Source organism: Myxocyprinus asiaticus, chromosome 25 (assembly GCF_019703515.2).
Source record: "Myxocyprinus asiaticus isolate MX2 ecotype Aquarium Trade chromosome 25, UBuf_Myxa_2, whole genome shotgun sequence".
NCBI lineage: Eukaryota > Metazoa > Chordata > Actinopteri > Cypriniformes > Catostomidae > Myxocyprinus > Myxocyprinus asiaticus.
In genome coordinates this window covers 32,216,778-32,239,804 of record NC_059368.1, presented here as the reverse complement: position 1 = coordinate 32,239,804, position 23,027 = coordinate 32,216,778, and the positions used below count along the sequence as shown (strand labels likewise).

The 23,027-nt window shown below is 37.8% G+C and overlaps 1 protein-coding gene across 6 annotated transcripts in view; it reads left to right on the top strand.

Annotated features, from left to right (window-relative positions):
- Positions 1-23,027, top strand: part of LOC127416096 (ras-specific guanine nucleotide-releasing factor RalGPS2-like) — a 194,290-nt gene that overhangs the window by 69,448 nt on the left and 101,815 nt on the right. For 5 of the 6 annotated variants that reach the window (XM_051655239.1, XM_051655234.1, XM_051655235.1 and 2 more), the window contains 4 exons: positions 2,857-2,948; positions 7,170-7,302; positions 7,460-7,564; positions 13,575-13,625. In XM_051655239.1, coding sequence (XP_051511199.1) covers positions 7,246-7,302; positions 7,460-7,564; positions 13,575-13,625 — 213 coding nt within the window. In that variant the 5' untranslated portion in view covers positions 2,857-2,948; positions 7,170-7,245. The remainder of the gene's footprint in view (positions 1-2,856; positions 2,949-7,169; positions 7,303-7,459; positions 7,565-13,574; positions 13,626-23,027) is intronic. The other variant, XM_051655238.1, reaches the window with a different exon arrangement.

The window sequence follows — 23,027 nt, the reverse complement described above, 5'->3', positions numbered from 1 at the left end:
TGATAACATGCTGCATTCATCTTGCCATCAATTTTCACAAGATTCCCTGTGCCTTTAGAGCTCACACCCCCCAAAACATCAGTGAGCCACCACCATGCTTCACAGTGGGTATGGTATTCTTTTCACTATAGGCCTTGTTGACCCCTCTCCAAACATAGCGCTTATGGTTGTGACCATAAAGCTCTGTTTTGGTCTCGTCACTCCAAATTACAATGTGCCAGAAGCTGTGAGGCGTGTCAAGGTGTTGTCGGGCATATTGTAACCTGGCTTTTTTGTGGCATTGGCGCAGTAAAGGCTTCTTTCTGGCAACTCGACCATGCAGCTTATTTTTGTTCAAGTATCATCGTATTGTGCTCCTTGAAACAACCACACCGTCTTTTTCCAGAGCAGCCTGTATTTCTCCTGAGGTTACCTGTGGGTTTTTCTTTGTATCCTGAACAATTCTTCTGGCAGTTGTGGCTGAAATCTTTCTTGGTCTACCTGACCTTGGCTTGGTATCAAGAGATCCCCGAATTTTCCACTTCTTAATAAGTGATTGAACAGTACTGACTGGCATTTTCAAGGCTTTGGATATCTTTTTATATCCTTTTCCATCTTTATATAGTTCCATTACCTTGTTACGCAGGTCTTTTGACAGTTCTTTTCTGCTCCCCATGGCTCAGTATCTAGCCTGCTCAGTGCATCCACATGAGAGCTAACAAACTCATTGACTATTTATACACAGACACTAATTGCAATTTAAAAAGCCACAGATGTGGGAAATTAACCTTTAATTGCCATTTAAACCTGTGTGTGTCACCTTGTGTGTCTGTAACAAGGCCAAACATTCAAGGGTATGTAAACTTTTGATCAGGGCCATTTGGGTGATTTCTGTTATCATTATGATTTAAAAAGGAGCCAAACAACTATGTGATAATAAATGGCTTCATATGATCACTATCCTTAAATAAAAGACAGTTTTTTTGCATGATCAGTCATATTTTCAAAATCAATGCCAAAATGTCACAATTTCTGCCAGGGTATGCAATCTTTTGAGCACAACTGTATATAGATAACATTCATTCTATTAGAACAGGTTGGAAAAATATATTGGGGGCAAAATAGTTTGGTGAGGTGGAAATGACGGCACAACTATTGGACAGTTGTAATCTTTGAATTAAAAAAAAAAAATATATAGAAATCTTTTTTTCACACAGTGAATATAGACATGGTTTGTTTATTTTACTCTTGCTTATATTATCTTAGTTTTTAAACGTGTAATAATTTTTATTTTTATAATGGATTTGCATAGTTTAGTATTGGAAGTCTGAGTCTAGAATAAGACTAAAACAATAAATCTAAATTATTAAAGGCATGTGAAAACTACCAAAAAATAAATGATGCACATCTAAGTCAGTTTTAATGTGGCCTTCATTTAACAATAATCAGAATTTAACAATTATTTCATTTAAATAAGTTTAATTGATTGATTAGTTACTTTTGTAGGGTGTTTTTTTCCCATTTAAAGTGTGTCAGACATTTATTCTTTCACATGTTTTGTACTGCATGATTTGCAATCTCGTTGACAAATAACGGAGAGCATGTTTACATTTTTACAGTTTTTGCAGTAAGTCAGGTATTATGATTTGAGTTGCTTAAACTCTTTAAATGCTTAAAGGGATAGTTCACCCAAAAATGAAAATTCTCTTATCATTTACTCACCTTCATGCCGTCCCAGGTGTAGATGACTTTTTTCTTCTGCAGAACACAAATTAAGATATTTAGAAGAATATTTCAGCTCTGTAGGTCCATGCAATGCAAGTGAATGGGTGCCAAAATTTTGAAACTCTAAAATCCAAATAAAGGGAGCATTAAAGTATTCCATACGACTCCAGTGGTTAAGTCCATGTGTTCAGAAATTATATTATAGGTGTGGGTGAGAAACAGATCAATATTTAAGTCATTTTTTGTCATAAATTCTCCTCCCTGCCCATTAGGGGGCAGTATGCATGAAGGATGTAAATCACCAAAAACAGAAGAACAACAATGTGAAAGTTGACATTGAGTTTGAGCAGGGAGAAGAATTTATAGTAAAAAATTGTTGAATAGTTAACTATTAACAATTTAAAAGTTTCTCACCCACACCTATCAAATCTCTTCAGAATATATGGATTTAACCACTGGAGTTTTCTGGAGTACTTTTATTTTGCCCTTATGTGGATTTTGGAGCTTTAAAGCTCTAGTCACTATTCACTTGCATTGTATGGACCTACAGAGCTGAGAAATTTTTCTAAAATTCTTCAATTGTGTGTCACACACACACACATACATATATATATATATATATATATATAATTTATTTATTTATTTATTTTTGTGACATACTGGAGCGAATGGTTTCAGTTCAGCCTGCAGTCTGTATAGACTGAGGAAGATTGTTCTCCTTAATTTGCTTAAATATGATGCTGAGCTTCAGCCGTGTGATGTTTTTATGGTTTATTTGTATGTACGTGAGGTAAAAAAGCATGATGTTCTGCTTTGAATCAGGCCTTAAGACTGACCCACAATGCAATGCTTTGAGTGGCATCTGGTCTCTATAAGATCTCTATCTGGTGTCCTTTGCAAATGACCTGACACTGAACTCTCTTAAAGTTCAGCCACAACCTACTTCCACAAACATGCACAGCTGCTGTTGTTTAAAGCCCTCTATGAATTAATTCTCTTTGCTGTATATACAACTCCACCTAGTGGCTTTTCCATTGAAACACAAAGTATGCCAGTACTCTGGATGTGATAAAATATACGTTTGGCCAAGTAACACGTCTTCTTTTACGTTCTCTCTCTCTTTTTTTTTTCTTTTTTTTTTTTTTGCAACAGAATTTGTTTAGCAGAGGATTCAGAGTGAAAATACAGCCAATAGAGTGAAGGGGAGGACACAACCGTCACTATGCTCATTTGACGCACGCCAAGTAAGTTGTTTTTGTGCATGTGTTGGTTTTGTTGTACAATTTGTGAAACGGTTGTTTCGAATTATTAGTCTGCAGTTTGGAAGCATGAAGTCTTAACTCTCCACAACACTTGTTACTACAAACTTTAAACCTCACACACGCAGATACGAATGCTTCAATAACACCTGTTCACTCTTGAAACACAGTCATTCTTGGCCCCATTACTGTCCGAACACCTGCTCATTTAGTTTCACATGTAGTCAAATGTTAAAGGCAGTGTTTTGATAGTGAGGCCAGCAGGCATGTGCTTAAGTGTTTATTGTTGATGTAGAGTATGTTGTTCTCTGGCTGTGGTGCAGGGTTACATTGATTCACAATAAGACATCCTAGGGCTCAATAGTAATCATGTCCCGGGGCCAGTACGACAGAGTTTCGACTCAGTTGACGGAACTGTCACCAGTTGTTATATTCTTCCATTCATTCATTGATCATGTGCATGTGTTTTTATGCCTTGCATACTTAAAGGAATAGTTCACCCAAAAATGAAAATGATCTTATCATTTACTCACCCTCATGCCATCTCAGATATGTATGACTTTCTTCTGCTGAACACAAATGAAGATTTTTAGATTAATATCTCAGCTCTGTAGGTCCATACAATGCATGTCAACAGGGTCCAATACTTTGAAACACCAAAAAGCACATAAAGGCAGCATAAAAGTAATCTTTTACTTTTATGCTGCCTTTATGTGCTTTTTGGTGCTTCAAAGTATTGGACCCTGTTGACATGCATTGTATGGACCTACAGAGCTGAGATATTCTTCAAAAAGTATTTGTGTTCAGGAGAAGAAAAAAAAGTCATACACCTCAGTATGAGGGTGAGTAAATGATGAGAGAATTTTCATTTGTGGGTGAACTTCCTTTAACATTTGTTTTTTTGATGTTTTGAACATTTGTTGTTTTGCAAAATTCTGCTGATGTAAATATGTCACCACTGATGAGGTTTTATTAATATTGTAAACATATTTTATTGGACTGTGGTATATCTAGTCCTCTAAGAATTATATATATATATATATATATATATATATATAAATATAATTTGTGCTGTCACCCTTGAAAACGATTTTTAACAAAGTTTTCCAGAATTATTTTAGAGTTTTTAATAAAAATTGACCTTTAACATCTTATATACTGTAGGTTTTAAGTTTATATATTTAGTTTTGTATTTTAACCTGTTTTTCAGTGTGGAAATAGGCCTAGAAGCTGGTTTGTCTTTAAAAACAAAACAAAAACAAACTATAAATCTTCCAGCTATTATTGCGATATTTATATTTCATATATATTTGGGCTACTAAATCAATTACTTGATGTTCAGATTTATTAATTACATACATCATTATTTGCAGAGAAAAGAATAATTTTTTTATTATTAAATTAATATAAGTACTTGTATTTCAATAATTATACTTATAAGCATAAATATAATGATATATTATTAAAGTACATTAGATTACAGACGAGAAAAGCATTGTTTATTTAGCAATACAAAAAGTGTCTGTACAGCTGCAGTTGCGCTTACTGCTCGCTGCTGACTAAGAATCATAAAAACGTAAAGGTGATACAGTTGTACTTTAAGCTTGAATTGCTCCGATGGTAGGAATGATCCTTTTTTTTTTTTTTTTTTAATAACACATTATTTTTAGGGATGGGACGAAATTTCGATATATCGCAAACCAAAAATATGATGAACCATATCGAGGCAAAACTCGATATTTCGAAATTTGAAACATTGTTTCTGATCATGTGATCATAAACTAAATGACTCGTTAAACATCATAATCTCTCTATCGCTTGATTTTACCCCTACTGCGCTTTATTCTACACTGTTTACAGAGTCCACACAAGGTTCATAAAGTGCTTAAAGTGCCTAAATTTAGCTTTTAGAAATGAAATGGAATACCGGGAAAATCACCTTGTTTTGTTGAAAAGTGCTTGAAATTAAAACGGACTTCTCTTTCCATGTAATAAGTCTCCATCAAAGATGAGATCACACACTCCACTTTCATTGAATAATGTGTCTTTTAATATCCTTTCTGTTCTTTTCAGTCAGATAAAAAAGTAAAAAAGAAATATTAATTTTAACAACAAATAGCATGAATGCACTAAAAGAAGAGACTTTTCTCTTGTTAATGAATGAACAGAAACACCTGTGCGAACTCTTAAAGTGACAGTACCTTTATAGCGCTTGTTATGATATTAATATTATAACTATTTATTATAAACTTAATATTATTAATTGTAAATTGTACACATTATTTCAAACATTGACAGCTCATATTATTATACATACCATTTCAAGAAATAATATTCTTTGATAGAATGTAGAATTTTATTATGTTTAAAAAGATTAAATGTGATTATAATAATTAATCAACAAAAATTAAACATTTTCACGTACTATTTCAGGCCAGGTTCTGTTCAGTTTTATTGCTTGTTCTGCACCTGATCAGTCTAAATGTAACACACTATTTTTGAAGGCTCGTTTGTTTGTGATCTTTTCTTATAAAGAAAGGTGTATGAGAAACTCTTATTATTTAAACTTTGAGCATTTAAATTGTGTATTAAAGAACTTTATTTTGATGATAAATTATTAGCTGCATTTTGCGCAAACATTTAAAAAAAAAAAAAATAAACACAATTTTCTGGCATACTTTGTCATTTTAAGTGTTATCATATCAAATTGAGATAATATCGAATTGTGAACCTCATATCGTATATCGAATCGAATCGTGAGGTAACCATATCGCCCCATCCCTAGTTATTATTTATATTTGTAATCTCACTGAATCAACAGCCGAGAGAGAGAGAAAGAGAGCGAGAGAGAGCGAGCACCAATATGTGTGTTTCAGTTCTGAGAAAAAAAATCTGAGACATGATCAAATAAACACACATATTGTTACACTTTTAAACCCCTTCCCCATATGTTCTCATCTCACAAAACATTGATCAGCTCCATACAGGTGTTCAGCTGAGTAAGATTGATTAAATCAAAATCAAGTGAGTTTGTTTGCCGTTTACTTAACCAAACTCAGACTTTGACTGCAGACATGTAAGAACATGTTTATGAATCAGGATTTTAGCCAAACAGCATACTGAGGTTTTCTGGAAAAGATTTGCTGATGCTGTAAAGCATTGCTAAAACATTGCTAAAGACTTTTTAAAGCCTCTATAAATCCACAGTCAGGAAAATAATGTACAAATAAAGGAAATATATTGGTACTCTTCCCTGGAAAGGTTGTCCAACTAATATCCCTGCACTAGAAAGGCAAACAATACATCGTTTTCAAACTGAGAAGACCTTGGGACCCCCAATGTAATTTTCATTTTAACACTTTATAATATTATTAAAGAGATACAGTACTGTGCAAAAGTCTTAGGCACATAAGATGTTTCACACAAACATTTTTCTTAAGATGGTTATTTATATCTGCTGCTTTAGTGTGTCATTAGGAAATGTACATTTTATACTCCCAAACATTACTTTTGCAAATAGAATAGATTAGAATAGAAGAACAGGGAGCCCTGCAACAGATGGCATGACCCTCACAGAACCCCCCACTGAACATCGGGTCAGTCTGAGATCACATAAAGAGACAGAAGTAATTGAGACAGCCTAAATAGATAAAAGAACTGTGGTGAATTCTCCAAGAAGCTTGGAACATCAGTGGAATACAAAAGCATCAGTCACCTTTCACTTTCATTTTATGGAAAAAGATGCCAAGAAAGTCAGTGGTGACTAAGGCTACCAGAACTAAATAAATCACATTTTGCAGAAGTTGTGAGTTTGAAATCTGAATGCAGTGTGATGAGACATAGACTGGGTAGTACCGTAAAATAATACAGCAAATGGATAAACATGTCATACTGTTACATAAATTGCGATCAGTGTCGCTTGATTTTTTTATTTTATTTTATTTTTATGAATGAATGACTCTTATGGTCATTTCTTTTAATGAATCATTTAAAAATTATTGACAAATTCACAAGTGAATCAGTCCAATACATTATTTGCTAAATCGGTGAGAACGATTACTGACAGAGTAAGATCTGACTCTGATCTGATGAAATCACAGATATCAGGTGATAAAAATTGTTACTCAAACCTTGTTTATAAAACTAATAGTGTATAGGGATTTAGCCTGTTTCTATTCCAGCCTAAGTATACGTTTTTGTGTTCAGGGGGCCATACAGGCGAATTGATGAGGATGACAATGATGAGTGAGCTCTTGCCGTAGTGCCTGATGGTTTGGTAATAATGGACGTCCCCAATGGCCAGCCCAGCGTCTCCACCTTCACGGCCCCGGCCTCGGAGGTCAGCACACGTGCTCAAACATCATTCCCAATGAAAAAATTACTGTTTGCCTACTTCACCTTGTCCTGTATGGTCTGTAAGGAAACTTTCATTCATTTGTAGATCTTTCATCACCTCTTTCTTTCTGTCTATCCTGTCATTTGTTCCATCTCTCCAGAGGAGCAGCAGTTCTGAGTCCCTCAGTGAGAAGGGCCCATCAGAACTGAAGAGTTTTGATGCTGTGGTCTTTGATGTCCTGAAGGTGACGCCGGAGGAATATGCAGTAAGTCAAACTTTCATCTTCCCTGCTGGTGGGGTAGAGAAAAAAAAGAAACCGCTTAAACCTAAGTTGGTTTGCTGGTCTTAGTTGGTGTAAAGGTGAATAAGTAACTGTGTTGTATGGTGCTTAGCTGGTCTGACCATCTGCAAGTGCCCCAAACCTCACTAAAACCATCAAAACAGACCAGCCTAAGCATCTTGGTCAGGCTGGGAGAACAGGTAACCACCTTACGCTTGTTAATGCATCATGTTTGTTTGCACACTTTTCAGTTTCACTCCCCTAAATTTTATTCAAAGAAATGGAAGCAAAATACCTGGAAACTGGAACAGAGAGAAAGCGAATGTAAAGATGAAGGGCAGGAGCAGAAATGAGCACTGATGGCAAGTAGTAAATACTTCAGCACGGCTCAAGTAATAATTAATGAACTGTTGGCAGTCAGACGTGCGGGCCGCGATCCTCTCTAGAGTTTAAATTAAACATACCAGAATCCGAGCGAGGCTATCACACTCTTCTCCACCGGTAATTAAGGACTCTTTCAAACAGAAATCCTGACTGAACTCTCTTCTGAACTTGAGGTACAGATACACAGCAGCCTGATGGTTTATTCTTACTTTAAGTCAAGCAATGGCCATCTGTTGTGATTCACTTGGACTTAAATAACGTTATCGAGAACCTGGTTCTGAGCTGTGCATGCAGAAAAAGAACTGTTGTCAGATACTCTGATCCCAGGGTTGAAATACTGGTCACAAAAAGCCTCTAGGGGACATACAGTACTGTTCAAATGTCTTAAGCACATTATATATTTCACAAAAACATTTGTCGTAAAATGGTTTTATATATTCTGCTTTTAGTGTATTAGTAGGAAATATCAATTTTAGATTTGAACATTCCCTTTAGAATTGAAAAGAAGAACAAGGAGCCCTACAACAGATGGCATGGCCCCCACAGAGCCCGGACCTCAACATCATTTAGTCAGTCTGGGATTACATGAAGATACAGAAACAATTGAGACAGCCTAAATAGATAGAAGAACTGTGGCGAATTCTCCAAGAAGCTTGGAACATCCTATCTGCCAACAACCAAGAAAAACTGTGTCCAGGTGTACCTAGGAGAATTGGTGCTGTTATGAAGGCAAAGGTTGTCACACCAAATATCGATTTACCTTTTTATGTTTATTGGACTTTGTATGACGTTAATTTATAAATGAAAACTATTTTTGGCTTTTTTTTATTATTTTATTTATTTATTTTTTTAAGACATCCTCATCTATGCAACATTATTTCATGAGTGCCTAAAACTTTTGCACAGTACTGTATAATTTTTTTTTGTAGCATTTCATTTTTCCCTTAAGTCCACTTAAATCATGTTACTCAAAGGTCTTGCACTCTGCTTTTCCCTTAGAATTAAATTAATACGCTTTTGCTACTACATCTTCTATAGTAAGACTTGCATATGTAAATGACCTCTGCATCCACTGAAAAAAAAAAGAAAGTAGATTAAACAAATAACTTGGGTGTTTCAGAACCAATCATCAGATTGTTGAAATTATGATTATGACTCATAATAAATTTTTACTTGGGTTGTCAATATTTGAATTTTTGTCTCCTCAAAGGGATAGTTCACCCAAAAATGAAAATTCTCTCATCATTTACTCACCGTCGTGTCATTCCAGATGTGTATAACTTTCTCTCTCCTGCTGAACACAAAAGAAGATTTTTATATGAATATCTCAGCTCTGTAGGTCCATACAATGCAAATGAAAGGTGATCTGACCGTTGCACCCCCAAAATTCACATTAAGGAAGCGGAAGTAATCCACAAGACTCCAGTGGTTAAATCTATATCTTCAGAAGCGATATAATAGGTTTGAGTGAGAAACAGATCAAAATGGTCTTTTTTTTTTTTTAAATTATATATTTTTTATATACTCTAAATCTCCACTTTCACTTTCTCTTTCACATCTGAAAGTGAAAGTAGAGATTTAGAGTAAAAAAAGGACTTAAATATTTTCTGTTTCTCACCCACACCTATTATATTCTTCTGAAGAAAAAGATTTAACCACTGGAGTGGATTGCTTCTGTATCCTTAATGTGATTTGTGGAGGTACAACGGTCAGATCACCTTTCACTTGCATTGTATGGACCTACAGAGCTGAGATATTTTTCATAAAATCTTTGAGTAAATGATGAGAGAATTTTCATTTTTGGGTTGTCAATCCATTAAAATTTTAATCAAACTAATTACATGATGTGCCGATTAATTAATCACATGTATCAATATTTACTGAAAAAGACCCACAAATAAAGATAATTTAGAGTAAAAAATGTATTAAAATAATTAAAAATATATTAAATAATCAATATTATAAATCAAATAATTCAAATACATTACATCATTCACATACGTTTTGGCAGCAGACAAGTTAAGCATTTCTACAAGACAAAAGTGGCTTTTAAGTCAAAATATTGTTTGTTTTATTTCCATTTCATTGAACATAACCATATTATTGGCCTACTTCCCTCTCTGCTACTTTTAATTGTTGGTCTATGTGCTTATGCGTCAGATGGATGCTCACTTTGGTTGTGTCGTGCTTCACTAGTTTTCGGCGTCTTCAGTCATAAGTGCTGTGTTTTTAGAATGCTGTGTCAAGTTAAACGTAGTTTAAAATGCTGTGCTAAATGTTGCTCTCGCAAGGTGTGTGCTTGCACAGCTGGAGTTGTGCTGACTGCCCCCTAAAGCTATATCAAGGTGGTACATCAAGCATAAATTGGTCCAATGGTATGAACATTCCTTATTATACATGAACACGAAATTTTTCAAATAATTAACTCCCAGTGCGATTAGTTCATTATTTGAAAAATAGTGCGTTTAAAAAAAAATGAATGCAACTAATCATGCCCCTGATCCATATGTAAGTTCTGTAAAAAGTAATGTTCATACCTTTGAACCAATTTAAGCTTGTTTAATGTGTTAAATTGACAGCCCTAACTTTTACCCTTTCCAATTGCTGATCACTGAAAATGTGTTGATATAAAAAAGGCAATCAAATGATAATAAACTGAGTTCAGACATCATGAACATGACATGTTCTGAAAGACACGCTTTTGCAGCCTAGTTTGTGTTGGGAATGAAAGGCTATGCCTACACAATAAGTACATCAAATATGTTTATTTCAAAAGAGTAAGAATTATCCCGTTTTCCAGGATATTCCTCTTTTAATTACGGTACATATGCATACAAGCATTTCAGGTTTAGAATAGAGCTTATGTTGTTCTTCCACTTCTACTTTGTAATCTTGTTGCAAAGCTCTGAATCTTACTGTTCAGTTTTAACATTTTATGTGTGTGGTAACCATGGAAACAATCTTCGCCGCTACAATAGGGCAAACTGGATTCTAACTGGGTTTTTTTTTTTTTTTTTACCTGCATGGAGGTATTGTTTTATTTATAAAAGCAGACAGTGTGTCTCTGTGTGCAAATTGCTACACAGAATGTCTAAAAATAGAGCAGCAGCTTTTTTTGGCTTGCAGAAACACTTTTGCTCCTGTAGCTCAACTAGTAGTGCATTGTGCTAGCAAAGTCAAAGTAATGGATTCAAGTTGAAAAAGAGTATACCTTGAATGCTTTGTATTTCATTTGCATAATGCATAAATGTATATAAAGAGTTAACAAATACCAGTGATGTATCCCATAGTGTCACCAGGGGGCGCACTCTGTGTTCATCTGACCTCTAGTAGCCCTTATCTAGACTACCTGACCCGATTCTGTACACGCCTGTCTGAACGTATCTTTATCTGGGGTACCAAGTTTCTTTCTGGGCTTTATTTATTCATGGCCCAACCCATTAACCCATATAGAGTACATCATGCCACATTGAGCTGAGCAGCCTCCTCGAAAGGTTGTTTTATTTATGCACACATACTTCACAGTGACCCCACACACATGAAATCCATGCATGCATAGAAAATGTCCTGTGAATGATAGTTGAGCAGTGGACAAAACATGATTTATTATTTATGTGTCTGTAAGAAACCGTGTAGAACCAAAGAAGTTGTTTTATATTACCTGGCACCCACAGACTTTCTCGAACACGCTTGCATACATACACTTCCCATTGATTTCTGTTGCTGTTAAATTAAGCTAAGCATAATTTAAAGAATAGTTCCTATCTTCTCAATCAACCTTATTCACAGTAGCGCCATCTTTGACTTTTGGTGGGAATGACAATGAGGCTGAGGCTTTGTCTCCTCAATGGGCTCTATACTGTAACTTAACATTTTTTCCTTTTTTTTTTTTCTTTTTTTTTTTTTTTGGATCATTCCGCTGACAAAAGAGTGATATCTTTATATCTTTCCACGAACATCCAGTAGACCAAAAAATCCAGACCACTTGAGTTGTGGAAAATCAGATGGGATCTAGGAGCTTTATACAGCTTTGTTCCTTGCGTGTCATTGAAGAGATATTAAGTCTATCCCTCACAGCCTCGTTTTCATGTTAAAAATCAAAGATGGCGCTACCGTGAATAAGATCTTATACAATGGTAGTGGATAGTGCCTCACTTTAAAGCCTAAAAAAAGGACACAAAAGTATCATAAAAGTAGTCCCTGTAACTCGTGTGTCATAATCCAAGTCATCTGAAGGTTGTATGATAGGTTTAGGTGAGATGTAATAATAAAATTAAGTCAGTTTTCAGTGAAAATAATGAGAGAAGCTCATTTCACAGTCGCTTGTTTGTTCAAGCGAGAACTTTTGCTATGCTACCTACCTGTAAACCTACCCCTAACAGAAACCTTTTGTTGTCTTTAGACTTTTAGAAATGTAGTCCCTTTTTGAAGCTATTTACATTGTGGAGACCTTGCAAAGTCCTTATTTGAACACGTGGGTTCATCTAGCGGCCACCTTGATAACCCCTCTGAACAGCTATTTTGTAGATTAGCAGTACAGCTGCTATCTTCTTCAATAGGGAAAGACCGAAATCTCCAAAACTGTGTCCCAAGATGATGTTTCAATATTGTATTTCAAAATCACCAATTAACTCTGACAACAATGGTATTAAAAATGTTGCTTCTTTAGCCAAAAAAGTTAAATAAATTCAGACTGGTGCAGTTAGTGCCCCTGCACACTGTGGAGTAAAAAGGCCAGGTGATATCTTTACAAAAAGGGCAAATGGCTCTTTTAACTGAAAGGCAGAACTTCATTCCTACAGCTCCCATTAAGCATTGTGATTTATTTCATGCATTTTTGTACGGATTGCCTGTCTGCTCCTTAAAGGGATAGTTCACCCAAAAATGAAAATTCTCTCATCATTTACTCACCCTCATACCATCCCAGATGTGTAGGACTTTCTTTCTTCTGCAGAACACAAACAAAGATTTTTAGAAGAGTATCTCAGCTTTGTAGGGCCGTACAATGCAAGTGAATGGTGATCAGACCTCTGTAGCTCCAAAAAGCACATAAAGTAAACATATCAGTATTCCACAAGACTCCAGTGGTTAAATCCATATCTTCAGAAGCAATATAATAGGCGTGGGTGAGAAAAAGTTCACGTAAGTCCTTTTTTAACCCTAAATCTCCACTTTCACTTTTTCACTTTCATATTTGAATGTGAAGGTTAAAGTGGAGATTTAGAGTAAAAAAAGGACTTAGATATTTTCTGTTTCTCACTCACACCTATTATATAACTTCAGAATATATGGATGTAAACACTGTGTTAAAACTATGGATTACTTTTATGCTTCCTTTTTGTCATTTTTGGAGCTACAGAGGCCTGATCACCATTCACCATGGCATTGTGAGGACCTACAGAGCGGAGATATTTTTCATAAAATCTTTGAGTTCTGCTGAAGAAAAAAGTCATACACATTTTGAATGGCATGAGGGTGAGTAAATGATAAGAGAATTTTCATATTTGGGTGTACTTTCCCTTTAAACTGTCTCTGGTTAAGTGGTTCTTTGTTATGAAAATGTTTAAAAGGTATTATTTTTTTTGTCTTAATGTCATGTCTTCTTCTGCAGGGTCAGATCACTCTTATGGATGCTCCAGTGTTCAAAGCTATCCAACCTGAGGTAAACACACACCCATAGACACACACACACACACACACACACACACACACACACATTTCTTTTTCAGTACTGACTTTATCTCGATCATTAGTGCTGTTGCAGTTCCAAAGTTTCCCAGCAGAAGGCAGTGAGTTCACAGTGAAAGGTTTCTGCTCTTGTGAGCTCTTTGGCCACTACTACTGCACTGAGAATATACTTTAAAATGCAACACCCACAAACACCAGCTTTTAATATCACATATATGTTGTGTTCAAGGTCCCAGTCAGTTCAGTCTAAATCAGTCCAGTGCTTTATTAAAGAACAGTATTCTTACAGTTTTGCTGAACTTCACATTAACAAAGCATTTGAAGTGGAGTGTATCATCTCTGCACCACTAGCATCACTAAACTGAATTTCAAAGTAGATGTTTTCAGACAACTTTCCTGAATCTTCACCCTCCATCTACCATTGCTCAAATAAAACTCACACCATTGGTAGAGAGAGTGTTTTGCAATGTTTTGATAGTGCACCAGTGTTTATACTTTTCAGGGATATCAACCTACGAATTGTTTGCTTTTACCAGTAGTTGTCTCTGTATTAAGCAGGGATTGGAGGAAGTATTTTAAGATTTAAGAAATGACAAACGATAGACCGATCAGCCAGTCTGATTAATTGGACGATATTTGACATTTTTGCGATTTATAACCGTGTTCGATTGGCCGATTAACAAGAGTGTTAACTTTACCGTCTGTCAGTTCCAAGATCTACCAATAGATTTGTCAATGTATTGTCAACACTGTGTTTTTATTTTTTATTTTTTATGTTTAGGCAAATTTGAGTAAATATTGCATGAAATGCATAACATTTTGTGTACATCTGATTTGCTGTTGTTAAACTGTATTATGTATATCGGCATTTATATCGGCCATCCTGCTCAAATATCGGTATCTGCGTCAGCCATCGAAAACCTATATCAGTTCACCACTATAAATAAGAACAATGTTAATATTTTGCAAACTTTAAAACAAAGAAAAGTTATTATAATGTGTAAACAATTATTTAATGGAATGTTCTGGGTTCAACACAAGTTAAGCTCAATCGACAGCATTTGTGGCATAATATTGATTACCATGAAAACATTTTTGCCTTGCCCCTCCTTTTCTTTTTCTTTTTTTTTTTTTTTTGTTTGGGGGGATTTTTCCCCTTTTTCTCCCAATTTGGAATGCCCAATTCCCAATGCGCTCTAAGTCCTCGTGGTCGCATAGTGATTCGCCTCAGTCTGGGTGGCGGAGGACGAATCCCAGTTGCCTCCGTGTCTGAGACAGTCAACCCGCGCATCTTATCACGTGGCTTGTTGAGCGCGTTGCCACGGAGACATAGGGCGTGTGGAGGCTTCACGCCATCCACCGCGGCAACCACGCTCAATTCACCATGCGCCCCACCGAGAACATACCACATTATAGTGACCACGAGGAGGTTACCCCATGTGACTCTACCCTCCCTAGCAACCGGGCCAATTTGGTTGCTTAGGAGACCTGGCTGGAGTCACTCAGCACGCCCTGGGATTCGAACTAGCGAACTCCAGGGGTGGTAGCCAGTGTATTTTACCACTGAGCTACCCAGGCCCCGCCCCTCCTTTTCTTAAAAAAATAAAAATAAAAATCTGGGTTACTTACTAAGGCACTTACGATGGAATTGAATGGAGGCCAATTGTTACATACTCACAAAGGTATAGCCACAAGACCACAAGACACAAACTATATGCATGTTAACATGATTTTAGTGTGATAAAATCACTTACTAACCTATTCTGTGTAAAATTATAACCAATTTTACAACTTCGTTGCCATGATGATGTAATGACAACATTAAAAACCCTAAAATGACTGTTGGAATGCCTGTTTAAACAACTTTACAGCTCAAAAAAGTTTTAACAGAAGAATTAATATGTGCTTTTATAAATTTAGAAGCTTCACATTTCTGCCTTTAAACCCTCCGAAAATTGGCCCCATTCATTTCCATTGTAAGTGCCTCACTATAACCTTTTTCTTTTTTTTTTTAATATAACAAAGGAGGGGTTCAAAATTATTATTATTTTTGTAATCAGCATTATGTATTTTATGCTATGCCAGAATTCATAAGTGCGAAGTCAGTGGGCATGGCCATGAAGTTTTGGTATTTTTGTGCAAGCATGTGCTAAGTCTAAGTGCAAGTAGGTTTTGCGAAATCGCAAATGGGCTGGATTAAATGCAGTTTAATTCTGAGATTTTCTCTGGTGATTATTGCAACATCTGCATGTTATTATATACTGTAATTAATTCCCTCAAGCACCAGCAATATAAACCAAGACGGCACTTCATAAGAAGTTGGTAGTGTAAATGGACTGTATGCAATGATGTAGAAGAATTGAAAATTACGTTCTTTTGTGCATAAACTGCATCCTTGTTGATTGTCAGGCATATTTCATTGACAGTGACACACTCCTTTTATACGTATAAAAAATGTGATTCTCATCAGAATTTGGATGTAGGCTCTGTTAAATTACAGAGAATGTATGTGTTATTAATCATTTTCATCTACTGCCACACAAATCATGGCTAGTAATAACAGTGATTGTATCTTCACGCACTTACAGTTGAAGTCAGAAGTTTACATACACTTAGGTTGAAGTCATTAACTCATTTTTTTAACCACTCCACAGATTTAATATTAGCAAACTAGAGTTTTGGCAAGTTATTTAGGATATCTACTTTGTGCATGACACAGGTAATTTTTCCAACAATTGTTTACAGACAGATTGTTTCACTTTTAATTGACTACAGCACAATTCCAGTGGGTCAGAAGTTTACATACACTAAGTTAACTGTGCCTTTAAGCAGCTTGGAAAATTCCAGAAACTGATGTTGAGCCTTTAGACAATTAGCCAATTAGCTTCTGATAGGAGGTGTACTGAATTGGAGGTGTACCTGTGGAGGTATTTTAAGGCATTAGGGTTAGACATTTGACACAAGTTAAACAATTTAAAGGCAATATAACCAAACACTAAAAGTGTGTGTAAACTTCTTACCCACTGGGAATGTGATGAAAGAAATAAAAGCTGAAATAAATCATTCTCTCTACTATTATTATGACATTTCACATTCTTAACATAAAATAGAGATCCTAACTGACCTAAGACAGGGAATGTTTTCTACAATTAAATGTCAGGAATTGTGAAATGTATTTTAAATGTATTTGGCTAAAGTGTATGAAAACTTCTGACTTCAACTGTATCTTCTGGTCGATTTTGATTTTGAAAAATGTAATTAATTTATTGAAACATGAAACAAATAAAACTAAAAATATTTCTAATTGAAATTACACTTCAAGTCAAGTCAAGTGGCTTTTATTGTCATTTCAACTATATGCAGCTAGTACAAGTACACAGTGAAATGAAACAATGTTCCTCCAGGACCATGGTGTTATATAAAACAAAATAAAACAAACACAGAACTACGTGAGACTACACAGAACTAAAGACTTGTACTGTGCAAACAGTACAAGACATGTGCACTTTATGTAGTAATGTGTAGAGATCAAGTAGAGATCCTAACTGAAACGAAACAAAAATATAATCAAAATAACCAAGTGGTCAAAAAATCATAGCCTACCAATTCCAAACATTTTACTCTCTCCAACTTCTTCCATCGGCCCATTTTGCAGTGACTTAAAAATCACTCTATGACAACTGATGGAAAAATACCTTTAGGCCTACAAATTAAACCATAAATGCAATTGTAAATTTAAACAATAATAATAATTAAAAAATAAACAATTAGCTTAACACAAATCTCATAAATTTTAGTTTCATATAAAACGGCTACAAATCTGATCATCAGGGACACAATTTGATGTTAAACTATATTTTAAACTTTATTACCACCTGCTGGTGGAATCTCCAAACTGCAAATGCAGGAACTGAGTTTAAACTGTGCGGCAAGTTAAGATGTGGTTTTCAGACATCTTAGCGCAACAACCTGTTTGTCAGGAAAATAGCAAATAGAGCACAACAGTGCCCCGCCCACTTATTCAGTGTCTGGGTGCCGGAAGTATTTTTCCCATTCATTTCTTCCATAGACTTTCCTTAAAACCCTCCATTAAAGGGTTGTAAAGCATGAACCAAACCAACCAGCTCCAGTAAACCAGAGGTAAATCGCAACATTACAGACTTTATTTTAAGGCAAAAAAATATTAGAAAATCTGACTAAAAGTCAAAGGTACAAGTCTGTGTACATACCGTCATTGACAAGGGCACAAATTATGATCCCATGAAGCATGGCGAATGACATGATCGAATATAAAACTAAGGAAATGTATAAAACTATTAATTTTAGGTTGTTGATAATAAGTATAGAAACAACATAGTTTGTTTATTGCTAAATATTCCTATATACACAAATATATAAGTGCAGGGAGACTGACTCGTTTGCATCACTGAGAGTGTGTCATTGAAGTGGGTGGTCACTTCCGGTCTTATTTCGTGGGCTTTCTTGGCTGCGGTTCTCTGATTGGTGGATCTTTCACTGCTGTACCACGGGTACTGTAGTTGTTGACCAAGAATTCCGCTAATAAACGTGATTTTTAAACAATGAAGTTGAAATAATGCAGACGGATGGCATATACCAAGGACTAACAACCTCTGAGCTGATGGTAGGTCTGTCTTTAAAGGTTTATAAGTTATTGTTAAAAATCAATTCATCTATGGAAAAAATTAATGGGATTTTTACTTCCGGAACCCGACTGTTGCATTCTATTGCACTTTGCGCCACTTCATTTACTTACAATACACCCACAGTTTGTGCGCATACACCCACAATAGCGCAAACACTCCCAGCCCTGCCCACTTGCGCTTTGCACTGGCACGAAAATTGCACTTAGAATTAGCGGTCTCACAAAAATAGGATGAGACATGAAAATAGCATATAGGGCTCTATTTTCATGCACGCTCATGAAAATAGAGCCCTATACCACAAATGCTGTCGATTGAGCTTAACTTGTATTGAACCCGGAATATTCCTTTTGTAACTTTGGTGGCGCAGCTGGCAATGACAAAGATGATGATGATGAAATAAAGAACCTAAGTGCAATTTATTTAACAAAAGTGAGATCCAAAAAACCCTAACTATAAACATGAATGAAACATAAAACATGAACTTGACTGGACTTGGCTTGACGAACTTGGCTTGACATAAACTTGGCTTGACAACATGACAATTTTACCAAACACAATACCTAACAAAGGACAATAGAAAACATGAGGGTTTAAATACATGGACATGGGAGAACATAAACCAATGAACAAACAGAACATCACATGACCAGGAACACATGACATGAAACAGGAACTAAACTTTTCAAAATAAAAGACATGAAAAACATGAATCAACAAAATACACATGACATATCCCCCCACTAAAGGGGCGGCTCCCGATGCCCCAGGACATGATCAAACACATAAAACATGAATCAACGTAAAGTTCTGTAGGGAGCTTTGGGGGTGTGGGGGGGCCTTGAAGCGTGGCTATGCATGGCGTGGGGCGTGGCCTGGCGAGACAGGGCGTGGGGCATGGGACCAGGGCAGAGTCAATGGAAGTTGGGGCCCTGAGAGGCTCGAGGGGTGGAGCCTTGGAAGGTGGGGCGGAGAGAAATTTGAGGGGTGGAGCCATGGAAGGCAGAGCCGTGAGAGACTTGAAGGGTGACACCAGGGAGCCTGGTACACAGAGAGTAGCCAAAGACTCGAAGGGCCAGGGTGGAGACGATGGCAGGGAGGACCAAGGTGGCGCTGGAGGCTCGGAGGAGCAAGGCGGAGCTGGGGGATCGGAAGACTGAGGCGGAGCCGGTGGGGCTGAGGACCAAGGCAGAGCCGTAGGGATGGAGGTCCACGGTGGAGCTGATGGATTGGAGGGACGAGGCGCAGCCAGAGGATCGGAGAGCCAAGGCGGAGCCAGGTGACCGACAGACCAAGGAGGAGCCGGAGGGACGAGGGACCCTGGCAAAGCCGACAGGCTGAATGACCGCAGTGGAGCCGAGGGAACGCAGAGCCAAGGTGGAGTCCAGGGCTCGGAGGGTCCAGGTGGGATCGGAGGATTGAAAGTTCCCCTTGCCTGCTCAGGAGAACTAAGGGTGGGTATAAGGGCAGGAACCATCTCCAGGTCTGATAGCTCAGATGTGGCTATGACAAGGCGTGGAGCAGACTTAGGCGTGGCTGTGACGTGGCATGGAGCAGGCTTAGGTATGGCTGTGACATGGCATGGATCAGGCTGAGGCGTTGCTGTGACATGGCATGGAGCAGGCTGAGGCGTTGCTGTGACATGACATGGAGCAGGCTGAGGCGTTGCTGTGACATGGCATGGAGCAGACTCAGGATCCGGAGCAAAGATGGTGCTAGCTCAGCGACCATGACGTGGGACGCTGGCTCGACGGCCATGACGTGGGACGCTGGCTCGTCGGCCATGACGTGGGACGCTGGCTCGTCGGCCATGACGTGGGACTTCGGCTCGGCATCTGCCTTCCCCACAGTGAATGTAGAACCAGTAATCTGCAGGGCAAGGTTGATATACTGAGCCAGGCTGATGGAACTGCAACCACCAGGCATCAAAGTGGATTGGCTCACTCAATCCAAAACGGAAACAGTCTTTGAGGGCGACCTCATTAAAGTCCACCCGGCAGGCCAGATCGCAGAAGTCCTCTATATAATCCTCCAGGGGACGATTCCCCTAACGTAGGCGTATGAGTTGGATTGCTGGGTTCATTGTTGTTGGTCAGGTATTTCTGTAACGTTGCTGGCAATAGGCAGACGAAGAGACCATGATGAAGTGCGAACCCAAGTACAGTTTATTATAAATCGTGATATCCAAAAAACCCTAACTATAAACGTGAATGAAACATAAAACATGAACTTGACTAGACTTGGCTTGACATAAACTTGGCTTGACATAACAGGACAACATTACCAAACACACAATACCTGACAAAGGACAATGGAAAACATGAGGGTTTAAATACATGGACATGGGAGAACATAAACCAATGAGCAAACAGAACTTTAAACAAGATAATCAAACAATGAACCAATGAAAACAAGACACATGATCATGGAAGGAAAACAGTACACCACATGACATGAAACAGGAACTAAACTTTTCAAAATAAAAGACATGAAAAACATGAATCAACAAAATACACTTGACACTTTTAATATTCTGCACCATTTCTTTTCTATTGACATTTACACATTTTTGACACTGGCTATGTTAATGCCTTCTTACGAAAGGTCAGATTTCTGTCCTTCCATTGACTCTCAAATTCACATACAATTATCAATTCATTTATTTTTTTTTCTCCCAAATTGTTATGCTGATGATATAAATTGTAATGAAGAAAATTAAGTTAAATATGCTAAATAGAAGCTTTTTCACAAGTGGCCTTTTGAAGCCCAATGTACTTCAGTGATAACATTGTACTAGAAGTGCAGCACCATTCACAACCCACAAACACACTAACTGATGATTGGCTGTCTATGATAGACCTTGTAAATCAGACCTTTGCGACATTATGCTTGTCTGTGCTGCTGCTGCTCACTCAGTAGAAACACAGCTTTATGAATCACAAAAGAAATAACTCTGTTTTGCTTATTGACATTTGGGCCTTACTCCCCATTCACTGTCCTCCGTGTTGTCTGCTATCTTTCTGTCTCACTCTTGCTCTCTCTCCTCTTTGAGGGATTTATAACAGGCATGTTGTATCCACTGTCTGTAAGTTTGGGCTTTCAGCCACACAAACCGTGATTTATAAAGCATTTAATGAGGCTACCACACATTGAATGCTAATGTAGCATTTGGAGCTTTTTCTGAAGGCAAGTGTCAAAATCAAGGAGACTGCGGGGGGACTAAATGTTACACAGATTGTTGAATGTGCTTGGGGCAAATTATTATGGTTGGCGTAAAATTGTATTGCCATTATTTATGGTAATTACAGTCTTTTGCGTAATTAGGTCTTCTGTTTTCTGTCATTTGGTGGTTTGATTATACAGCCTTGTTTGCATCTGATTGTTTGGCAGCTTTGTTACGGATGGAATTTGCCCAACAATGCACGCTTGCATGGAAAGGAGAGAGTAAAATTGCAGGTCCTTTCTTTGAGAAAATGAGGATCTGGGTCTCTGGAAGATGTTACAGAACTAACCTCTGATATTTAAATCTCTGGGATTGATTTAGCCAACATGCGTATTAGTTGGTGTGGTGAGCAGGGCGGGGCCAAGCTGCGTCTGGGCATAGCAAAGCCGGGAAGATAAGTGGTGAATGAGGGGTCAGAGAACTCACTGCCATCTGCCCGGGGAGAAGTGGCTTTCGTCTGCCAGAGGGCAGAGGAGTGGCTGAGGACCAGGCGATGGCGTGTCTGGGGACTGGCTTGCAAGTTTTTCTCTGTCTGTGTCCCTCCCACTCACCCTTTCCCTCTCCCCTCTGCCTCCCCTCGTCTCTCACCAGGTTCACGGAAGGCGGGGTGGACCATCAGCAGGGTGGAATGGACAGAAGGGCAGCGTCTCCCCTCCAGAAAAGGGGGGGGGCCTGAATCAGGTGGTGGAGAGGTGATGAGAAGGAGGGCGTGGCAGTGCCGGCGAGCCTATCTCTCTCTCCTCTCTTTCTCCTCACTCTGCATTCTCCTCCCTCTCTCTACCCCCCCCCCCCACCGTCCTGTTCACACTCCCAGGCGGTGTGGAGTAGGTCACAGGCCGGAGAATTCCCCGACCTGAGTTTGGCGATGTGGGTATGTGGCGAGCAGGGTGGGCAGAGCAAGTCCGGGAAGATAAGTGGTGAATGAGTTCCACCTGTGTGCCACACTGGTCTCCTGTGAGAGGTGGTGGGAGTATTTAAGGAGAGGAGACAGCAGCAGATGGGGAGAGATAGAGACGCACAAACCTATCTGAGTGTGTGTGTGTGTGTGTTAATCTGTCTGCTGAAAAGCAGAGTGTGTGTTGATGACACAAGCAAACCCTTTGTGTATGACACTGAAAAGTGTTTTGTAGTTAATAAATGTCTCCATGTGTTGTCAAGCCAGTCCCAGCCTCCTCCTCCCCATGCATTCCTTGAACCCCGTTATAGATATTGGTTTCTTGATGGACTTTTTGGAAGAGATCTGGCTTCTATCTTAGTTTGTGCATATCTGGATGTTGAAAGTTGTAGCGTTCTGTAGAAGTGATCTGTTAAATAACTGTGGACAAAAGGTTCCATTTGTTAACATTATTTAACAACATTATTGTAGTTAACATGAACTAATGAACTTAATGTTAGTTACAACATATACTATTACATTTTTTAAATCAAAAGGTGTATTAGTAAACATTAGTTAATGCACTATGAACTAACAATGAACAGTTGTAATTTTATT